Source organism: Gorilla gorilla, chromosome 2 (assembly GCF_029281585.2).
Source record: "Gorilla gorilla gorilla isolate KB3781 chromosome 2, NHGRI_mGorGor1-v2.1_pri, whole genome shotgun sequence".
Classification (NCBI taxonomy): Eukaryota; Metazoa; Chordata; class Mammalia; order Primates; family Hominidae; genus Gorilla; species Gorilla gorilla.
The window spans coordinates 56334615-56349457 of NC_086017.1; the positions used below are offsets into that span (position 1 = coordinate 56334615).

Sequence of the window (14843 nt, forward strand, 5' to 3'; positions counted from 1 at the left end):
TAACCGCGGGCTATAGTTCCCCTTCTCCCTATAGAATTTTGAGCTTGGGGAGATAGCTGACAAAACTGAGGGTCAGAAAGGCAGGGGTTTGCTCCAGAACACTCAGAAAGGTAAAGGTAGTGCCCCAAAAGCCTCAGGGGGCAGCCAAGGTGTGATCCTCATCCTAAATCACTTAGGCCACCCTGGGGTTCCCATGCAGCTGCTGCCTGGCAGGCCAGAGAGGCCAAACCAGACCCGTCTGTTTCTGCGGCATCTCTGCCTGGAAAAGTCACTTTGTAGAGACAAGCCCAGGGGGCCACTAAGGATTGCTCCCTTATTCACATCTCTGGGAAGAATAAAAATGACAAAAATGTTAACAAGGCAGGAAATAAGGCAGGAAGGTGAGACACTTTCCAACACTGAGTATATCAAAAGAAGGGGAAAAATGGTATTATGAATGAGTTCAGGCAAATGTGGAATATCATATATAAGTTGCTTCAGAATGTGTAAAGTGAAAAAAATCTTGCCCGAGTCATTTTATGAGATTAGTACAACCTTGATGTCAAAATCAGAGAAACTATAGGAGGGAAGAATTAAAGGTTTATTTTACTTACGATCATAAATGCAAAAATTGTAAATAACATACTAGCTAACTCAATCTCACAGAGTATTTAAAAAACTAATAGATTGGAATGAAGGCTTACCAGTTTATTCCATTAACAAAAGAATGGCTGAACATCAAAAAAACTAAAGTAATCTGCATTTAATGGCAGAAAACCATGAGATCGTCTTCATCTTAATAGATGCAGAACGATTGTTTATGTGTTCAACATCTATTTGTGTGTGGTTTTTTTTCAGCCTCAGAAAAGTAGTAATAGATAGAACCGGTAAAGTTTTTTTGTTTGTTTGTTTTGAGACGGAGTCTCACTCTGTTGCCCAGCCTGGAATGCAGTGGTGTGATCTCAGCTCACTGCAGCCTCCATCTCCTGGAGTCAAGAGATTCTCTTGCCTCAGCCTCCCAAGTAGCTGGGACCACAAGCGCACACCACCAGGCCCAGCTAATTTTTGTATTTTTAACAGAGATGGGGTTTCACCATGTTGGCCAGGCTGGTCTCGAACTCCTGACCTCATGTGATCCACCCACCTCAGTCTCCCAAAGTGCTGGGATTACAGGGACGAGACACCATGCCTGGCCATAAGTTATTGGCTTGATAAATGCCATTAATCTATAGCAAAAATCTTACTAAAAGAAGAAAATTTAGACATTCACCACAAAATCAGGAACAAGGCAAGGATACCCACTGTTACAATGCCAGCACAATTCTAGATATCCAGATCACACAATTTACCAAAGAAATGTGAGATATAAACACTGGAAGGAAAAAGACACACGCTTATTTAAAAAGATGATATAGTAATCTACAAAAAACCAATGAAACCAACAGAAACTAATAAAACTACTCAGAGGAGTAACAAGTTATAAGAGCAACCTACAAAAATCAGATGTTATCCTCATTAACAATAACCAAATAGAAACCAATATGGATTATAAGATGTTACAATAGCAACTAAAACCATTAAGTAGCTAATAATTAGCCTCCCACAAAGACACATCAGACCCACAAAGGAAAAATTTTAGTTCTATCAAAGAAACTAAAAAGAGGTGTGATCAAATGGGGGAGATTTAGCATCACCATGGACTGGACAACTTAATGTTATAAATATGCTGATTTTTCATGGAACAATTTAAATTCAGTACAATTCGAATCAAAATTAAAGTATGATTTTTTCCAGAAATTCAACAAAATAATTCTGAAGTTTTAGCTGAGTATATTTGAAAAGGAATAATAAAGTGAGAGGGGAGAGGGAGCTCTCTCTCATTCTCTCTCTCTTCCTCTCACTGGCTCTCTCTCTTTCTCTCCACCAGATAGTAAGACCCATTGGTAAGCCACAGTAACGAAAGCAGAAAAAATGCAAATACACCAATGAAATAAAATAGCTCAGAAACTGGTCCACTTGGATATATACAAACTTGGTGTAGAATTGGCTTCACGTATGGCAGAAAAAATATACTTTTTTATTGTAAGGTAAATTGCCTCACTGTAAAGGGGATAAAATGCTAAAGCCAAATCTATATCTGACTTTCTAGGTAGAGCAAATATAAATAGATGAGGAAGGGGATCTTCAAATCTTATTTTAGGAAATAATTATGATTTGGGTGTGAAGAAGGGCATCTTTGAAAGATCTCAAAACTACAAACCAAGAAGGTGAGGCTTGTGGATTTGACCTTATCAATATCAAGGATTTTTGATCAACAGAGACTACCGTTGTCAGATTTTTGACTGAGAAGAGGTTTTACTAAAGTTTAAAATCAGCAATAGTTTGATACCTAGATAGAAGGAACTTCTGTCCTTCAATCAAAATCATGCAGAAACAAGGTGTGAAACTCAGTTTAAAAAGTAGTCAAATGTCACAAAATAAGAAAGGGAAGCCCAAACGGCTAGCAAATATGTTGAAATGATCAAACTCACCAGCTGTCAGAGAAATGAAAATTAAAAATAAAACGAACTATCTATTGCACTACAACCATCATTCGGACAAAAAGTATGAAAGTCAAAAATACTTCTAACTGAAGTTGTGGGGAAATTAGAACACTTGCAGAGTGTCATTCCAGACAGCAGCTTGGTGATCCTGGGTGCATGTGGGGTCTGTCTCTGGTGGCCCTGGGTGCATGTGGAGGCCTGTTTCTGGTGGCCTCTGATGAATGCGGGGTCTGTCTCTGATGGTCCTGGGTGAATGTGGGTGTTGTCTCTTTCTCTGGTGGTCCTGGGTGGATGTGGGGTGTGTCTCTGATGGTCCTGAGTGAATGTGGGTGTCTGTCGCTTTCTCTAGTGGCCCTGGGTGGAATATAGTAGCCCTGTCTCTATTGGTCTTGCATGAAATGTAGTGAGCTTATGTTCACTAGTCCTGGATGCGGTGTGTTTAGCCTCTACATACTCATCAACTGCTTTAGTGTAAGTCCAGGAGGGACGCTGTCCAGCAGGTAAGTAAGGAACACAGGTGAAGGTATCAGTCGTGTGGCTGCATGTGGTAGAGGAAAAGAGAGCACAACCTCTGTCCATCACTATGGTGACAGAGAAGTAAAATGTGGATGTATTCCACGGAACACTCCTCAACTGTTAGGACCCCTGAGCTAGACATGTATACAACAATACCAATAAACCTCTAAAACAAAATGCTGAGCAGAAAACCCAAGCAGCAGGATTTCTAATGCTCAGTAAAACCTCTATGAACCCAGAAACCAGAAACACAAACCAGCACAATCTGTTCTGCATGAGCACATGTGTCTTGGAGGACGCATTGCCAAGCACCTAGGCATGGGTGTCTATGAGGGGAAGAGAAAGGCAGTAGGCACAGGAGGTTTGAAGAAAACTGATCATTTAAAATATGAAAGATCATAAAATCAGAGCTGTGCCCTGTAGGAATCTTGAAAATGGTCTGCCATGAACTTAGGAATCTAATTAGCTCAAAGGTCAGAGTCATGATCAAGTAAGATAAAAGGGGTCAGTACCCATGGCTCATTACCCAGCTCTTACCAAACACTGTGCTCTCTCTGATAAAAGCCACGTCTCCAGCCCCCTCTCTCAGACACCTGTGAAAAGAGAAACCATCAGGGGTAAGCACAGGCAGCCCTCCCCGGCCCCTCCCTGTGGAACAGTAGCCCTGGCACTCAGCACCTATGGGTTTCTTCTCCCTGCAGGGATGGGCTCTGAAGTTTTGGGGCATCCCAGCTGGGAAGGTAGGGGCCCCCTCCAGGCAGATACTGAAGAATGACTCAGGTGCTAGCCAGAGGCCCCCATCTTCTGCTTTGAGGGCTAAGAGGACAAAACTTTTTTCTATATAAAGGAGAGTTTTGAAGCCTCTACCCAAGAGGGTAAAGCCTTCGCATCACTGTTCATGTGGCTGTTTTCCCTCAGGACTGAGTGTGCAGGTGTGCCCTGGCCAGTGGGGAAGTGTGGAGGCCTCCCTCTGCAAAAATACGCTAGTGTCAGCAGACAGAATGGGAAAAGGGGGAGCTCAGCCTCCGCGTGGGGGCAGAGAGGATGGGGGCGAATCAGGCATTGCTCACTGTCCTTCAGCCATGGGGAGAGGCCCAGGTGGGCAGAAGAACATCAGCCTGGACACTGCAGCGGTCCTGCCCAACCAGGAGCCAGGACTGGACATCTCATGACAAGATGCCTTCAGTCCTGCTGTGGTTAGGGAGGCGGCAGAAATTAGTATGAGGAACCCAGGACAATAGGGCAGCCAAGCTGGATTCAGGGCTCTCTGAGGTAACAGGAGGGCCCACAGCCACAGTGACTGCCCGTGGGGCTGGTGAGAAGTTGGGGGCACAGTTGGGCCCGGAAGGCTGGAGGGGAACACACACTGGGCAGGCCTGCACTCTCTTTGGACACACAGCAGTAGGAGAACCAGACCTCCTCTCGTCCCCAAGAGCAGGCTGGGCTCTATATGGGGCCAGAGAAAAGGCCTCCCGGCCTGAGGCCACGGGACACTTGGCCACTGAAGAGAAGGGGACAGGGTCACTCACTTGAAGGCACCAGAGTAGCCGAAGTATGGTTCCTGGGAGGAGAAGGCACATTTGTTTTCCCCTGTCCCCGCACACAGGCGACACAGGTTGGGGAACTGTCCTTTATCTGCACCGGGAACACAGCTGGCTGAGAAGAACCTGGCCACAGCTGTTAAACACAGAGAAGTAGACCACAGAGTGTGAGCCAGCCCTGGTCACAGCGGGTTACATCTCCCATCCCGAGGTCCCCGTGGGCAAGGCCCCTTCCTCCACCCCTGCAGGAGAGACTCTGTCATGGGGCTGGGAGCTCGAGACATGCACCTCTGCCGAGAGCAGACTCAGCTGTGCCTCCCAAGGGCTGCTGGGGTAACGGATCCTGCCAGCAGGATGTTACAAGCTGGCCAGCCTCACCCCCACCTTGATTCATCCCCCTTCACCTGCATGATCTGTGTGGCCTGTGCTTACAACTGGAATAGAGCCCCCTGCCTGAGGCCACTCACTATCCCCCAGCCAACTTACCTGCCTCAATGGGCTCAGGTGGACCCGTCCAATTCAAGAATGGACGAAGCGTCCCTATAGGGACATTCCATCCAGCGGTCCTGCGAAGGCCTGTGTGGCAGGACTTCAGACCTTGCAGTTCGTTCAGCTGAAAGCTGCCGCCCTTCTTCACCACAGCCACGGCATAATAGTGAGTTCGTGGCTCTGCAAAGGGGCAGACAGAATTGAAAGCTCTTAGCCTGGACAAGGGACAAAAACAACCCATCCTGAAAAGTCTCCAGTGGGAAGGGGGAATGCTGTGCTGCAGTTTCCTCACAGCTCACATGTGTCCTTCTCTCATGGGTCAGCGTCAGGAGGAACGGCCTTCATCTGGCCCAGAGCCCAGCGACTCCATTCCCTACATGTGTGATGTGACCGAGACTCCACCTCCACATGTTCCCCCACTCTTAATCCACAGAGCTCAGGGCACGGGCTGAGGCCACCGTGGCCTCTGGGTCCCCAGGCAGAACTCACGTCTTTCGGTCCCGTAGACTTCCGCCGCTACAGGTCGCAGTTTGTAGGGGTCCAGGCCTGCCTCGTACATGAAACCGCCATCAAGGGTCACAGCATCGGCCCTGTTTTCCTGAAAGTAAAGAGGCCAGACTGGCTTCAGCAGAAAACTCACCCAAACCCAGCAAGTGGGACTTCAGGACCTCAAAAAGTCTCCATGGCTGGAAGGGTCGTCAAAGGGGTCCGCTTTCCATCCTGTCCCCTCACTTCCTATGAGAGATGGTGAGAGCCAAGGACCCCTGTTTTGGGACAGTGAGCACCAGCCCTCTAAGTCCTGAGACTGGCGCCTGCCCTCTTTCTCCTCTGCCTGCCTGTGTCACTCTCCCGATCACACCCCTCACAGTCATCTATATTTGAAGTCGTTTGTTCTAGATACTTTCTATTTTTGCTCTATATTCATTTCTTTTAAGTTCTGTTTTATTGGATAGAAAATACAGTTATTAAGATATCCTAAAATTTTCATAAGAAACCATGTTCCTCCGCTTCAGCACATTGCTTCCCACATGATTACATATTTCTTTGGTTTGCAATGTGGGATAGTTTAGTGGTCCCCAACTTTTTTGCCACCAAGGACCAGTTTCAGGGAATGTAATTTTTCCACAGACAGATGGGGAATGGTTTTGGGATGAAACTGTTCCACCTCTGATCATCAGGCATTGGATTCTCATAGGGAGTGCAACCTAGATCCCTCGCATGCACAGTTCACACTAGGGTTCACACTCCTATGAGAATCTAATGCCGCCGCTGATCTGACAGGAGGTGGAGCTCAGGTAGTCATGCTCACTGGCCCTCCGCTCACCTCCTGCTCTGAGGTCTAGTTCCTAACAGGCCATCAACCGGTACCAGTCCGCGGCCAGGTGGTGGGGACCCCTGGGATACATCATATTTTGTGGACTGCTTATTCATCTAAAACTGGATACATTTTCTAACTTCTGCAGAGCCTTTACTGATTTTGTAGACAGCATAATGTTTTCTCATAATGTGGGTGTTCTATCGTGTATTGAATAATTTCCCCCAATGTTTAGCACTTGAGTTTACTTCTAACTGTTGCCTGTGAGGACTGTATTTTCATGAATATCTTTGTCCTCAGTGTTTTTCCTTGTGACCACTTGTGTCCTTGGGTAGGCACCTGAGGGTGGAATCCCCCAGATGAGGAGCATGTTTCCCCCTGTGACCCTGGCTGCCATTGCCATTCTGCTTCCAGAAGACTTATAATACCAATTCAGAATGGCACTGACCGTGAAGACCAGCTTCACTCTTGAATCACCAGCAGAGCAGGCTATCATTCCATTAGCTGTTATTACTATAGAAAATGTGAGTACTAACAAATCGCTCAGGTCTGATTAGTAAGGGGAACATCTCACAAGTATTTTTTATTAATTATGAATTCCCTCTTACTGGTAACTCTGTTCATATCATTTTTCTTCTATGATTCTACATTTTTTCCAATTTGAGTTATTCTTTTATTTATTTATTTTTTCGAGACGGAGTCACCCAGGCTGGAGTGCAGTGGCACCATCTCAGCTCACTGCAACCTCCACCTCCCGGGTTAAAGCGATTCTCTTGCCTCAGCCTCCTGAGTAGCTGGGACTACAGGCGTGTGCCACCATGCCTGGCTAATTTTTTTTTTTTTTTGTATGTTTAGTAGAGATGGGGTTTCACCATCTTAGCCAGGATGGTCTTGATCTCCTGACCTCGTGATCCGCCTGCCTTGACCTCCCAAAGTGCTGGGATTACAGACGTGAGCCACCACGCCCGGCCTTGAGTTATTCTTTTATAGAGTGTAAATAGTAATCATGTGTCAGAGCTGGTGCATATTCATTCATCCCAGTGCTTTCTAAATTTTTTATTTAAATATTTTCTATGGGCTATGAATTACATTTTCTGTATTTTAGAATATCTGTTTGTTTCATGATTTATTTAGATCATCGTTTAAGAGATTTCTATTTCCTCTACAGTTCTGCTAGTTAACCTGCCCCCTAGTTTTTCAATAATACAAGTTTTATTTTTAACCATTTAATCTATCTCAACTTGATTTGAATGAATGGTATGTAGTACTGATTTCAAACAGGGATCTTATTTTCCGAGATCAGACGACATCAGACGCGTTCAGGGTGGTATGGCCTTAGACAGGATCTTATTTTAAAAGGCAGATTTTGTGGCTTCTTTCACATATATTCAGATTGAGTAGGTTAGAATAGAGCCTAGGAATCTGCATTTTAAACAAGCAAGAGATGCTGGTGCTGGTATTTTGTTTTTGTTTTTTGTTTTTTGAGATGGAGTCTCGCTCTTGTCGCCCAGGCTGGAGTGCAATGGCATGATCTTGGCTCACTGCAACCTCCCCCTCCCGGGTTCAAGTGATTCTCCTGCCTCAGCCTTGTAAGTAGCTGGGAATACAGGCATGTGTCACCACACCCAGCTAATTTTTGTATTTTTAGTAGAGGCAGGGTTTCACCATGTTGGCCATCCTGGTTTTGAACTACTGACCTCAGGTGATCCTCCCACCTCGGCCTCCAAAGTGCTGAAATTACAGGCGTGAGCCACCGCGCCCAGCCACTGGTACTGTTTGTATGCAGGTAATAGTTGTAAAATAATAGCCTAAAACATTGATTAAACTAGATTTTTCCCTACGTGCTATTCTAATAACTTCATTGTATTTATAAGATAATCCTATGAAGTTGCCTCGGGAAATTTTATGCAAATTATTCACTCTGCTGGAGTTGAGTACACATGATTATGGCACATGGCAGGTACACAGAATATATTTGTTGAATGAATGAGTAAAAATCATTTCAGTAGATCTTACATCTCAAAAAATAAAAGTTATCAGAAATCATATACAAGTCATGATACCCTTTTCTCTCTCTCTGAAAGTGTCTTGGACAAAAGTCTTTCTAACGCCCAGCACCCTGGCAGGCCCTGCCCCAGCCATGTGATGTGGCAACGGTGACCAGGACAAGCTTCTTTCTCACAGGGTTTAGAGGTCATGACTCTTTTGGAGGATTTCTCTTTCTGAGTAACCTTGCTTTTTGCTGATCCTATGTATTCATCAAATACAACTGCTTACATTTCATTTTGGAACAGTTGTTGTTAATGAATAACAGTTGTTATTATAGTTTATGTGGAGGCTCCAGGTTCCTCACACATGGTCTCTTGACTTAAGCTCCTTCCTTTCTGCTCTGAAAATAGCACAGTTCCCTGTGAGAGAGGACGGCTCCCCACTTCGTTGCCCAACAGGTGAAGCAGAGGAAGTAAGGAGAGCTCATGTTCTATCTTTTTCCATTTCTCTCTCCCTTCCATTCAGTTTGGTCCAAACCAACACCCAGCATTGACTCACCGCAATGGCCTGGATACACTGGATGGGGGAGTCTCTCTTTATGCAGCTGACAGGAGGGCCACGCACTCTTTTCATATTCCTTTGCCATCGGAAGCATTTTGTGGCCTCAGGTTGGGATACGGTGCACCATCGAACACTCCTTCTCCTAGGGGCAGCTAGACACAGTCCTGGGAGAGAGGGGCCAAGGAGTAAGGATTCAACCACTGACTGAGGGGGTGACCACCGCACCCTCTGATGGAGTTTTCCAGACTCCTCCCTCTCTCTCGGCTGCCCTCCTTCCCTCTCCATTTCATGGCTACGTCCAGCCATTCTCCACAAGTGGAGGCATCTTGCTGGACTAATAGGATCTCTGCATTGGCTAGAGGTCTGTGGTTCTCAATAAATTAAAGGAGAAAGTCCCTCTAGATTATTTTTATTCCTATGACTTTGACATGTTTCCTACCACTTAAAAAATCATGGTGATCCCTCAGATCAGTTATGGAATTCTTCTACCAGCTTTGGCCACTTTGAACCTGGAAGGTAGGCAGGAAAGGAGTCATTGCTCCTGTTTTACTGATGTGGAAATTGGCTCCTAAGGAGGCTGAGTGACTCACCACTCAGCAGTGCAGAGCCCAGCTGAGAATCCAGGTCTCTCTAGATTGTTTTGTCCATAAATGTCTTCCCAGGGAATGCCAAGAGAACAGGGGAAAATATACCTGACTCGGTTGGTAGCTGAGGTAAATGGTAAGTCAGTGTCAATGGGGACAAATCAGTTGGTTGGTGTGCCTGAGCTACCACCATTCGCTCTGTACAGAAAGACTGGTGCTCCTGTTGAGCCTGCTTTTTTTGCTCAAATACTGGTTCTTCTGTTGAGCCTGCTTTTGTTGCTCAAATCCATGTAATTAGGGAGGAAGATGCATTGAATTTACTCACCTGGTTGCCTGATAAAAGGCATCCACAAAAAACCTGCAATAAACATCATACTAAAATGGTGAAAGACTGACTGCTTTCCACCTAAGATCAGGAATGATGAGAGAGTGTCCACTCTCAACTCTTCTATTCAACAGTACTAGAGATTCTAGTCACAGCAATAAGGCAAGAAAAGAAATGAGACACCCATATTGGAAAGAAAGAAGTAAAACTGACTTTACTTTCAGATAACATGATCTTCTATGTAGAAAATACTGAAGAATCTACAAAGTACTATTAGAATTAATAAACAAGTACAGCCAGGCCACAGGATACAAGATCAGTATACAAAAATTGATCATATTTTTGCATACAGCACAGAACAATCTAAAAATGAAATTAAGAACATAATGCTAGATAGTATAACATCAAAAAGGATTTAGTACATGATGGGTAAATGATAAGAACAGACATTTTACCAAAGAAGATATATGAATGGACAATAAGCACATGAAAAGTGCTCAATATCATTAGTCAAAAATGCAAATTGAAAATGCAACGAAATATCATTTCACAGCCACTGAACAGGTTATAATAGCTAAAACAGACAATGACACATATCGATGAGGATGTGGAGAAGTGGAAACCCTCATACACTGCTGAGAATGTAAAATGACCAGCCACTTTGTAAAACAGGTTGGCAGCTTCTCAAAATGTGAAGTACAGAGTTCCAATAGGACCCAACAATTGCACTTCTAGGCATATAGCCGGAAGAAATATTATAAAAACCTATCATACATAAAGGCTTGTGCATGAATATTCATAGCAGTGTTATTCAGAATAGTAGAAAACTGGAAACAACCTAAATGTCCAATAACTGGTGAATGTACATCCATTCAAAGGAATATTACTCAGCAGTGAAAAGAACTACTGGCATGCCCCACAACATGAACGAGCCTCAGTTATGCTCAGTGAAAGAAGCCAGACACAAGAGACCACATGCTGTATGATTCCATTTGAATGAAATGTCCAGAAAAGGCAAATTTATGGAGACAAGAAAATAGATTAGTGGTTGTCTGATGCTGGGGTAGAAATGAGGATTAACTATAAACAGGCATGAGGGACCTTTACTGGGGGGGATAAAAGTGTTCTAAAACAGATTGATGGTGATAGTTGCACCACTCGGTAAGGTTACTAAAACTCATTGAATTCTACGCAAATAGGTGATTTTTTTATGATATAGAAAATGTACCTCAGTAAAGCTGTTACCAAAAACTAAAACAAAAAACAAACAAACAAAAAAAACAAAATAAACACACAGTTGTAAAAGCCCTCTGCCCTTTGGATGTGCTATGGGGTAGAATGTTCAGCCTCTGCTGTCTCCTATTTCTGAGCCATCCCCTTATGGTGAAAGCCACCCATGGCCCTTGGGTGGGCAAGAGGCCTGTAGCTCCCTGGCTGAGTCTGCAGGGCTTTGGGGACACCTAGCTGCCATACTCCCCCTTCATCCACCCTCATCCCGGGGAAATCCCAGGGAATATAATCTTGCCTTGGAAGCCTTTATAGAACTATCCCACACTGAGAATTAACCCAATCAGATGCAGCCATTTGTGACCCAGTGAGCATTAGCTGGATGTCTGCTGTATACACAGCACTGTGTGTCACGCAAGGAATGTGTAAGCGGACAGGACCAGATTTCACTTCTCACTGGAGAGGCAAAAATCCAAAAGGAGGAAGCTAAGAATGGTGGATGTGTTAAAAGAAAACAAATACCAAACAAATACCAGCTAATGGAGACATACGTGTCTCCATTAGTTGCCACAGCTCCTCTGTATTGTGAATTCTGCCAACCTCTCCATTCTCCAGGGGAGGGAGCTATGGCTTTAACTAGTTATGTGGCTTGTGGAAGTTCCCATAGCTAATAAGTAAGTGTTGGATCTAGGACTCGAACCTAAGCAGTCAGGCACTAAACTCCCCTACTCTTACCACTGGGCTAGCCTGCCTATTTAGGTTGGCAAAGTTAGAGACAGGTTGGAGATGGGGCTAGAAAAGGGTCTGGGTCAGATCCTGGAAAGTCTGCAATGCTGATCCAGGGAGGTCTTATTCAGGATGCAGTGAAGCTGTGACTCACGGGAGACTCTCCCTAGGGCAGAGGCAGAGTGAACTGAGACCTGGGAACAGGCAGAGAAGCTGTGGCCAAGGAAGGCACCAGGGAAGGGCTAGTCTGAGTGGAGAGGGGGGACAGCACTGAGAACAGAGAAGGGGGCAGGGAGCTGGTATCAGAAATCGGCTTGGTAATGGGTGGGTTCTGGGGGTGAAGGGAGAGAGTAAAATGGAAGACCATGCCTCAAGCCGGAGGTGGGGGCTGAGCAATGACGGGAACCTGTGGGCAGAGTTCATTTCTTCCCCTAAGAGGAGCTGAACCAGAGTGACTAAAGGACCGCTGAGCTCCCTTCCAGGATTCCCAGTCCCCAGCCCCCCAAACACCAGGTGAAGTCTCCACGCTCTTACCTCCCGGCTCTGGAGCTGTGTGACCCACAAGCTCTTACCTCCCAGCTCTGGAGCTATGTGACCCCCTGAAGAAGGTCTAGGTCTGGCCCCTCCAAAATCCTCAACCCAGCACTTGTATTCAGTGTCAGGCACTCAGATGCTGCCCACTGGACCTGGCTGGACACTGGCTAAAACACACATTCTGGGCAGACATGCAGTGCGCTGGCCTCGAAGGCAGGGGCCAGGACAGGAGTTACTCTCCCCACCTACCCACACAGCTCATGATAGGGCCCAAGCAGACTGCTCAGACTGATGGGAAACCTCATGAGTGCCTCCCAGCCCATGGCTCCAGGGCTAAGCAGACAGACTCCTCCACCCAATGCTCACACAGCTGGCCCCACCCACCCAACTTCTGTCAGCCTGTACACCCACAGGGAGCAGGGCAGGAATTCCATAGGGCAACTGCCACCCTTTCCTCAGGAAGGACAAGGGTTGCAATGGCACTTTGGGGTACAAGCCACCATCCCAATTGACTGCAGGATTCAAACTTCAGACCTCAGTAGGCGCCAAAACAACTAAAGATCCAAGTGAATATAAAACCCAGTGGTGCAACTCTGAGCCAGAATCCTGGACCACAGCCCATGACCACTTCCAGGAAGGCAAGGCTTCCTTCCTCTCCTGCCCCTCCCAGGTGGCCCTAACCCTGTGCAACAGGCCACTTGCCAGGGAGCTTGAGGGGAAGAGAACAGTCGGGTCCTGGCCAGTCCCAATCTGTCTTAGAGAAGAGAAGGATGACCAACACCCATGGGAAGGAATTTGGAGCAGGAGACCAGAAGGGCAGGGACAAGGATGGGTTTGGGCTCCCACTGCTGCTCTCTATCCACCGCCACCACTTCCATCCAGGAAGCTCCCAGCCTTAGGTAGATGCCATAAGACAAGTGGAGGCTGCACTGGGCTGGGGAGGTGTGACACCTGGGCTTTCACTGTGCCCCTCCCACTGCCTAGGTCCTGATGCCCATCACAGCCCTTTCTGCTGCGGCCTGGGACCTTCCCCTCCCGGTGCTGCAGGGAGCTCCGCACTCACGCATTTAGGTCACTAATGTGCAGCGCTGGGGAGCGCCCTCTGAGCACCCGAGAAATTACTTTGGTTATGGAACTAACAATTGTTTCCTTCCTTCTACTCCTTCCTTCTGTTCGGCTGACATTTCCCTCTCAAACCCTCTGACACAGGGTTCCATCAGGAGCACTGCACACCTCCACACCCCTCTGCCACGGAAGGTGTGCGAATGCCCCATCTCCTCCTCACCACCCCGTGGACTCATGGTTAGGCCGTTTCTTTAAGTGAAGAAACTAAGTCTCATAAAGGCTCGGTCTTGCTGGGGTCTCACAGTCCTCGCAGGAGCTAGGATCTGGACTAGGGTCCTTGAGCTAGTCGCTCACCCTCTCTGAGCCTCACTTTCCTCCCAGGTAAAACGCGTGTCACAATACAATGGGGACCAAATCCTTAGGCGGGACACAAAGGGACAGGGGCCTGGGAGGCCTTTTGAGAAGCTCTGCGCAGAGCTAGGCGTGCCCCGATCCGGCTTGAGGAGCCCAGCTCCTGTTCCTCCCCATGTGGGAAAGAGACTGGCCCCGCGTCCGGGCCGCCTCCCGGCTGTAGGCGCTGGGACCGCGGGGCGCAGAGACCCCGCGCCCAGCCAACCGGACACAGGGGCCAAAGCGCCTAGCAGACAGGGCGCAGGAGACGCCCATCAGGCGGCTCGCGCCCCCAGGCACCCGCACTCACCGAGGGCCCCGAGGAACAGCAGGACGGGGAAGACAAGTTTCATGTCTGCGGTCTGGAGGCGACTTGGCAAACGAAGGCTCTGCCACTTGCGCCTGCCCTGCGCCCCTTTATTCAGGGCTTTGCCCCGCCCTGTTGCCCAATAGACACCCCTTCCCTCCCCACTCCCCGCGGCCAGGTCTACTTGTTCCTTGAGGATCCAGGCTCCGAAAAGCCCTGAGGCAGGACAGGACTCCACACCGCGCTGCGAGAGGAAAGCCAGCCTGCACCTCACCTGTCCTGGTTCTGCCTGGCTGCTGCGATGTTCTTTCTCTCCCACTAGTCTGCAAGCCCCTAGGAGTCGCAACCCCCTCAGCCCTGTCCCAGCTCTGGTCTCAGTGCCTTCTAGAGGGCAGGACACAGAGCAGAGGGTCTTTACTTGAAGATCGCCTTGACCTGTGAGACTGCTATCTTCTTCAGCAGATGACCTTGAAGGTGCCTAGGAGCCAGTTAGGGCAGGTGGGTTTGCTTTCACCTTGGCTCAGCAGTGAGCTGAGAGTTGAAAAGATGACCCAACCGCCCCCAGCAGCAGCCTAGGGACAGCTGACAGAGAAAAGAGAGGCTGCCCAGAGTCTCAGGCAAGCTGCCCATGGGGTATCTCCCTGCCCTGCTGAGATCCACAATACAGCTCCCAGAAAACAGACAGGGGCCTCAGAGGGGAATGGCCACCACCCAAGGCTGGTTCCATGTTCTTATTTGCCAATGAGAAAGAT

The 14843-nt window shown here is 47.4% G+C and overlaps 1 protein-coding gene across 1 annotated transcript in view; it reads right to left on the minus strand.

The window, feature by feature from the left end:
- The window catches only part of LTF (lactotransferrin), a 29099-nt gene extending 14726 nt beyond the window's left edge, over positions 1 to 14373 (minus strand). Inside the window, exons 1-6 of the mRNA XM_004034023.5 lie at positions 14095 to 14373; positions 8931 to 9097; positions 5558 to 5666; positions 5066 to 5248; positions 4568 to 4715; positions 3576 to 3631 (exon numbers count right to left, since the gene is read on the minus strand). Coding sequence (XP_004034071.2) covers positions 3576 to 3631; positions 4568 to 4715; positions 5066 to 5248; positions 5558 to 5666; positions 8931 to 9097; positions 14095 to 14137 — 706 coding nt within the window. The 5' untranslated portion in view covers positions 14138 to 14373. The remainder of the gene's footprint in view (positions 1 to 3575; positions 3632 to 4567; positions 4716 to 5065; positions 5249 to 5557; positions 5667 to 8930; positions 9098 to 14094) is intronic.
- Positions 14374 to 14843: the final 470 nt, after the last annotated feature.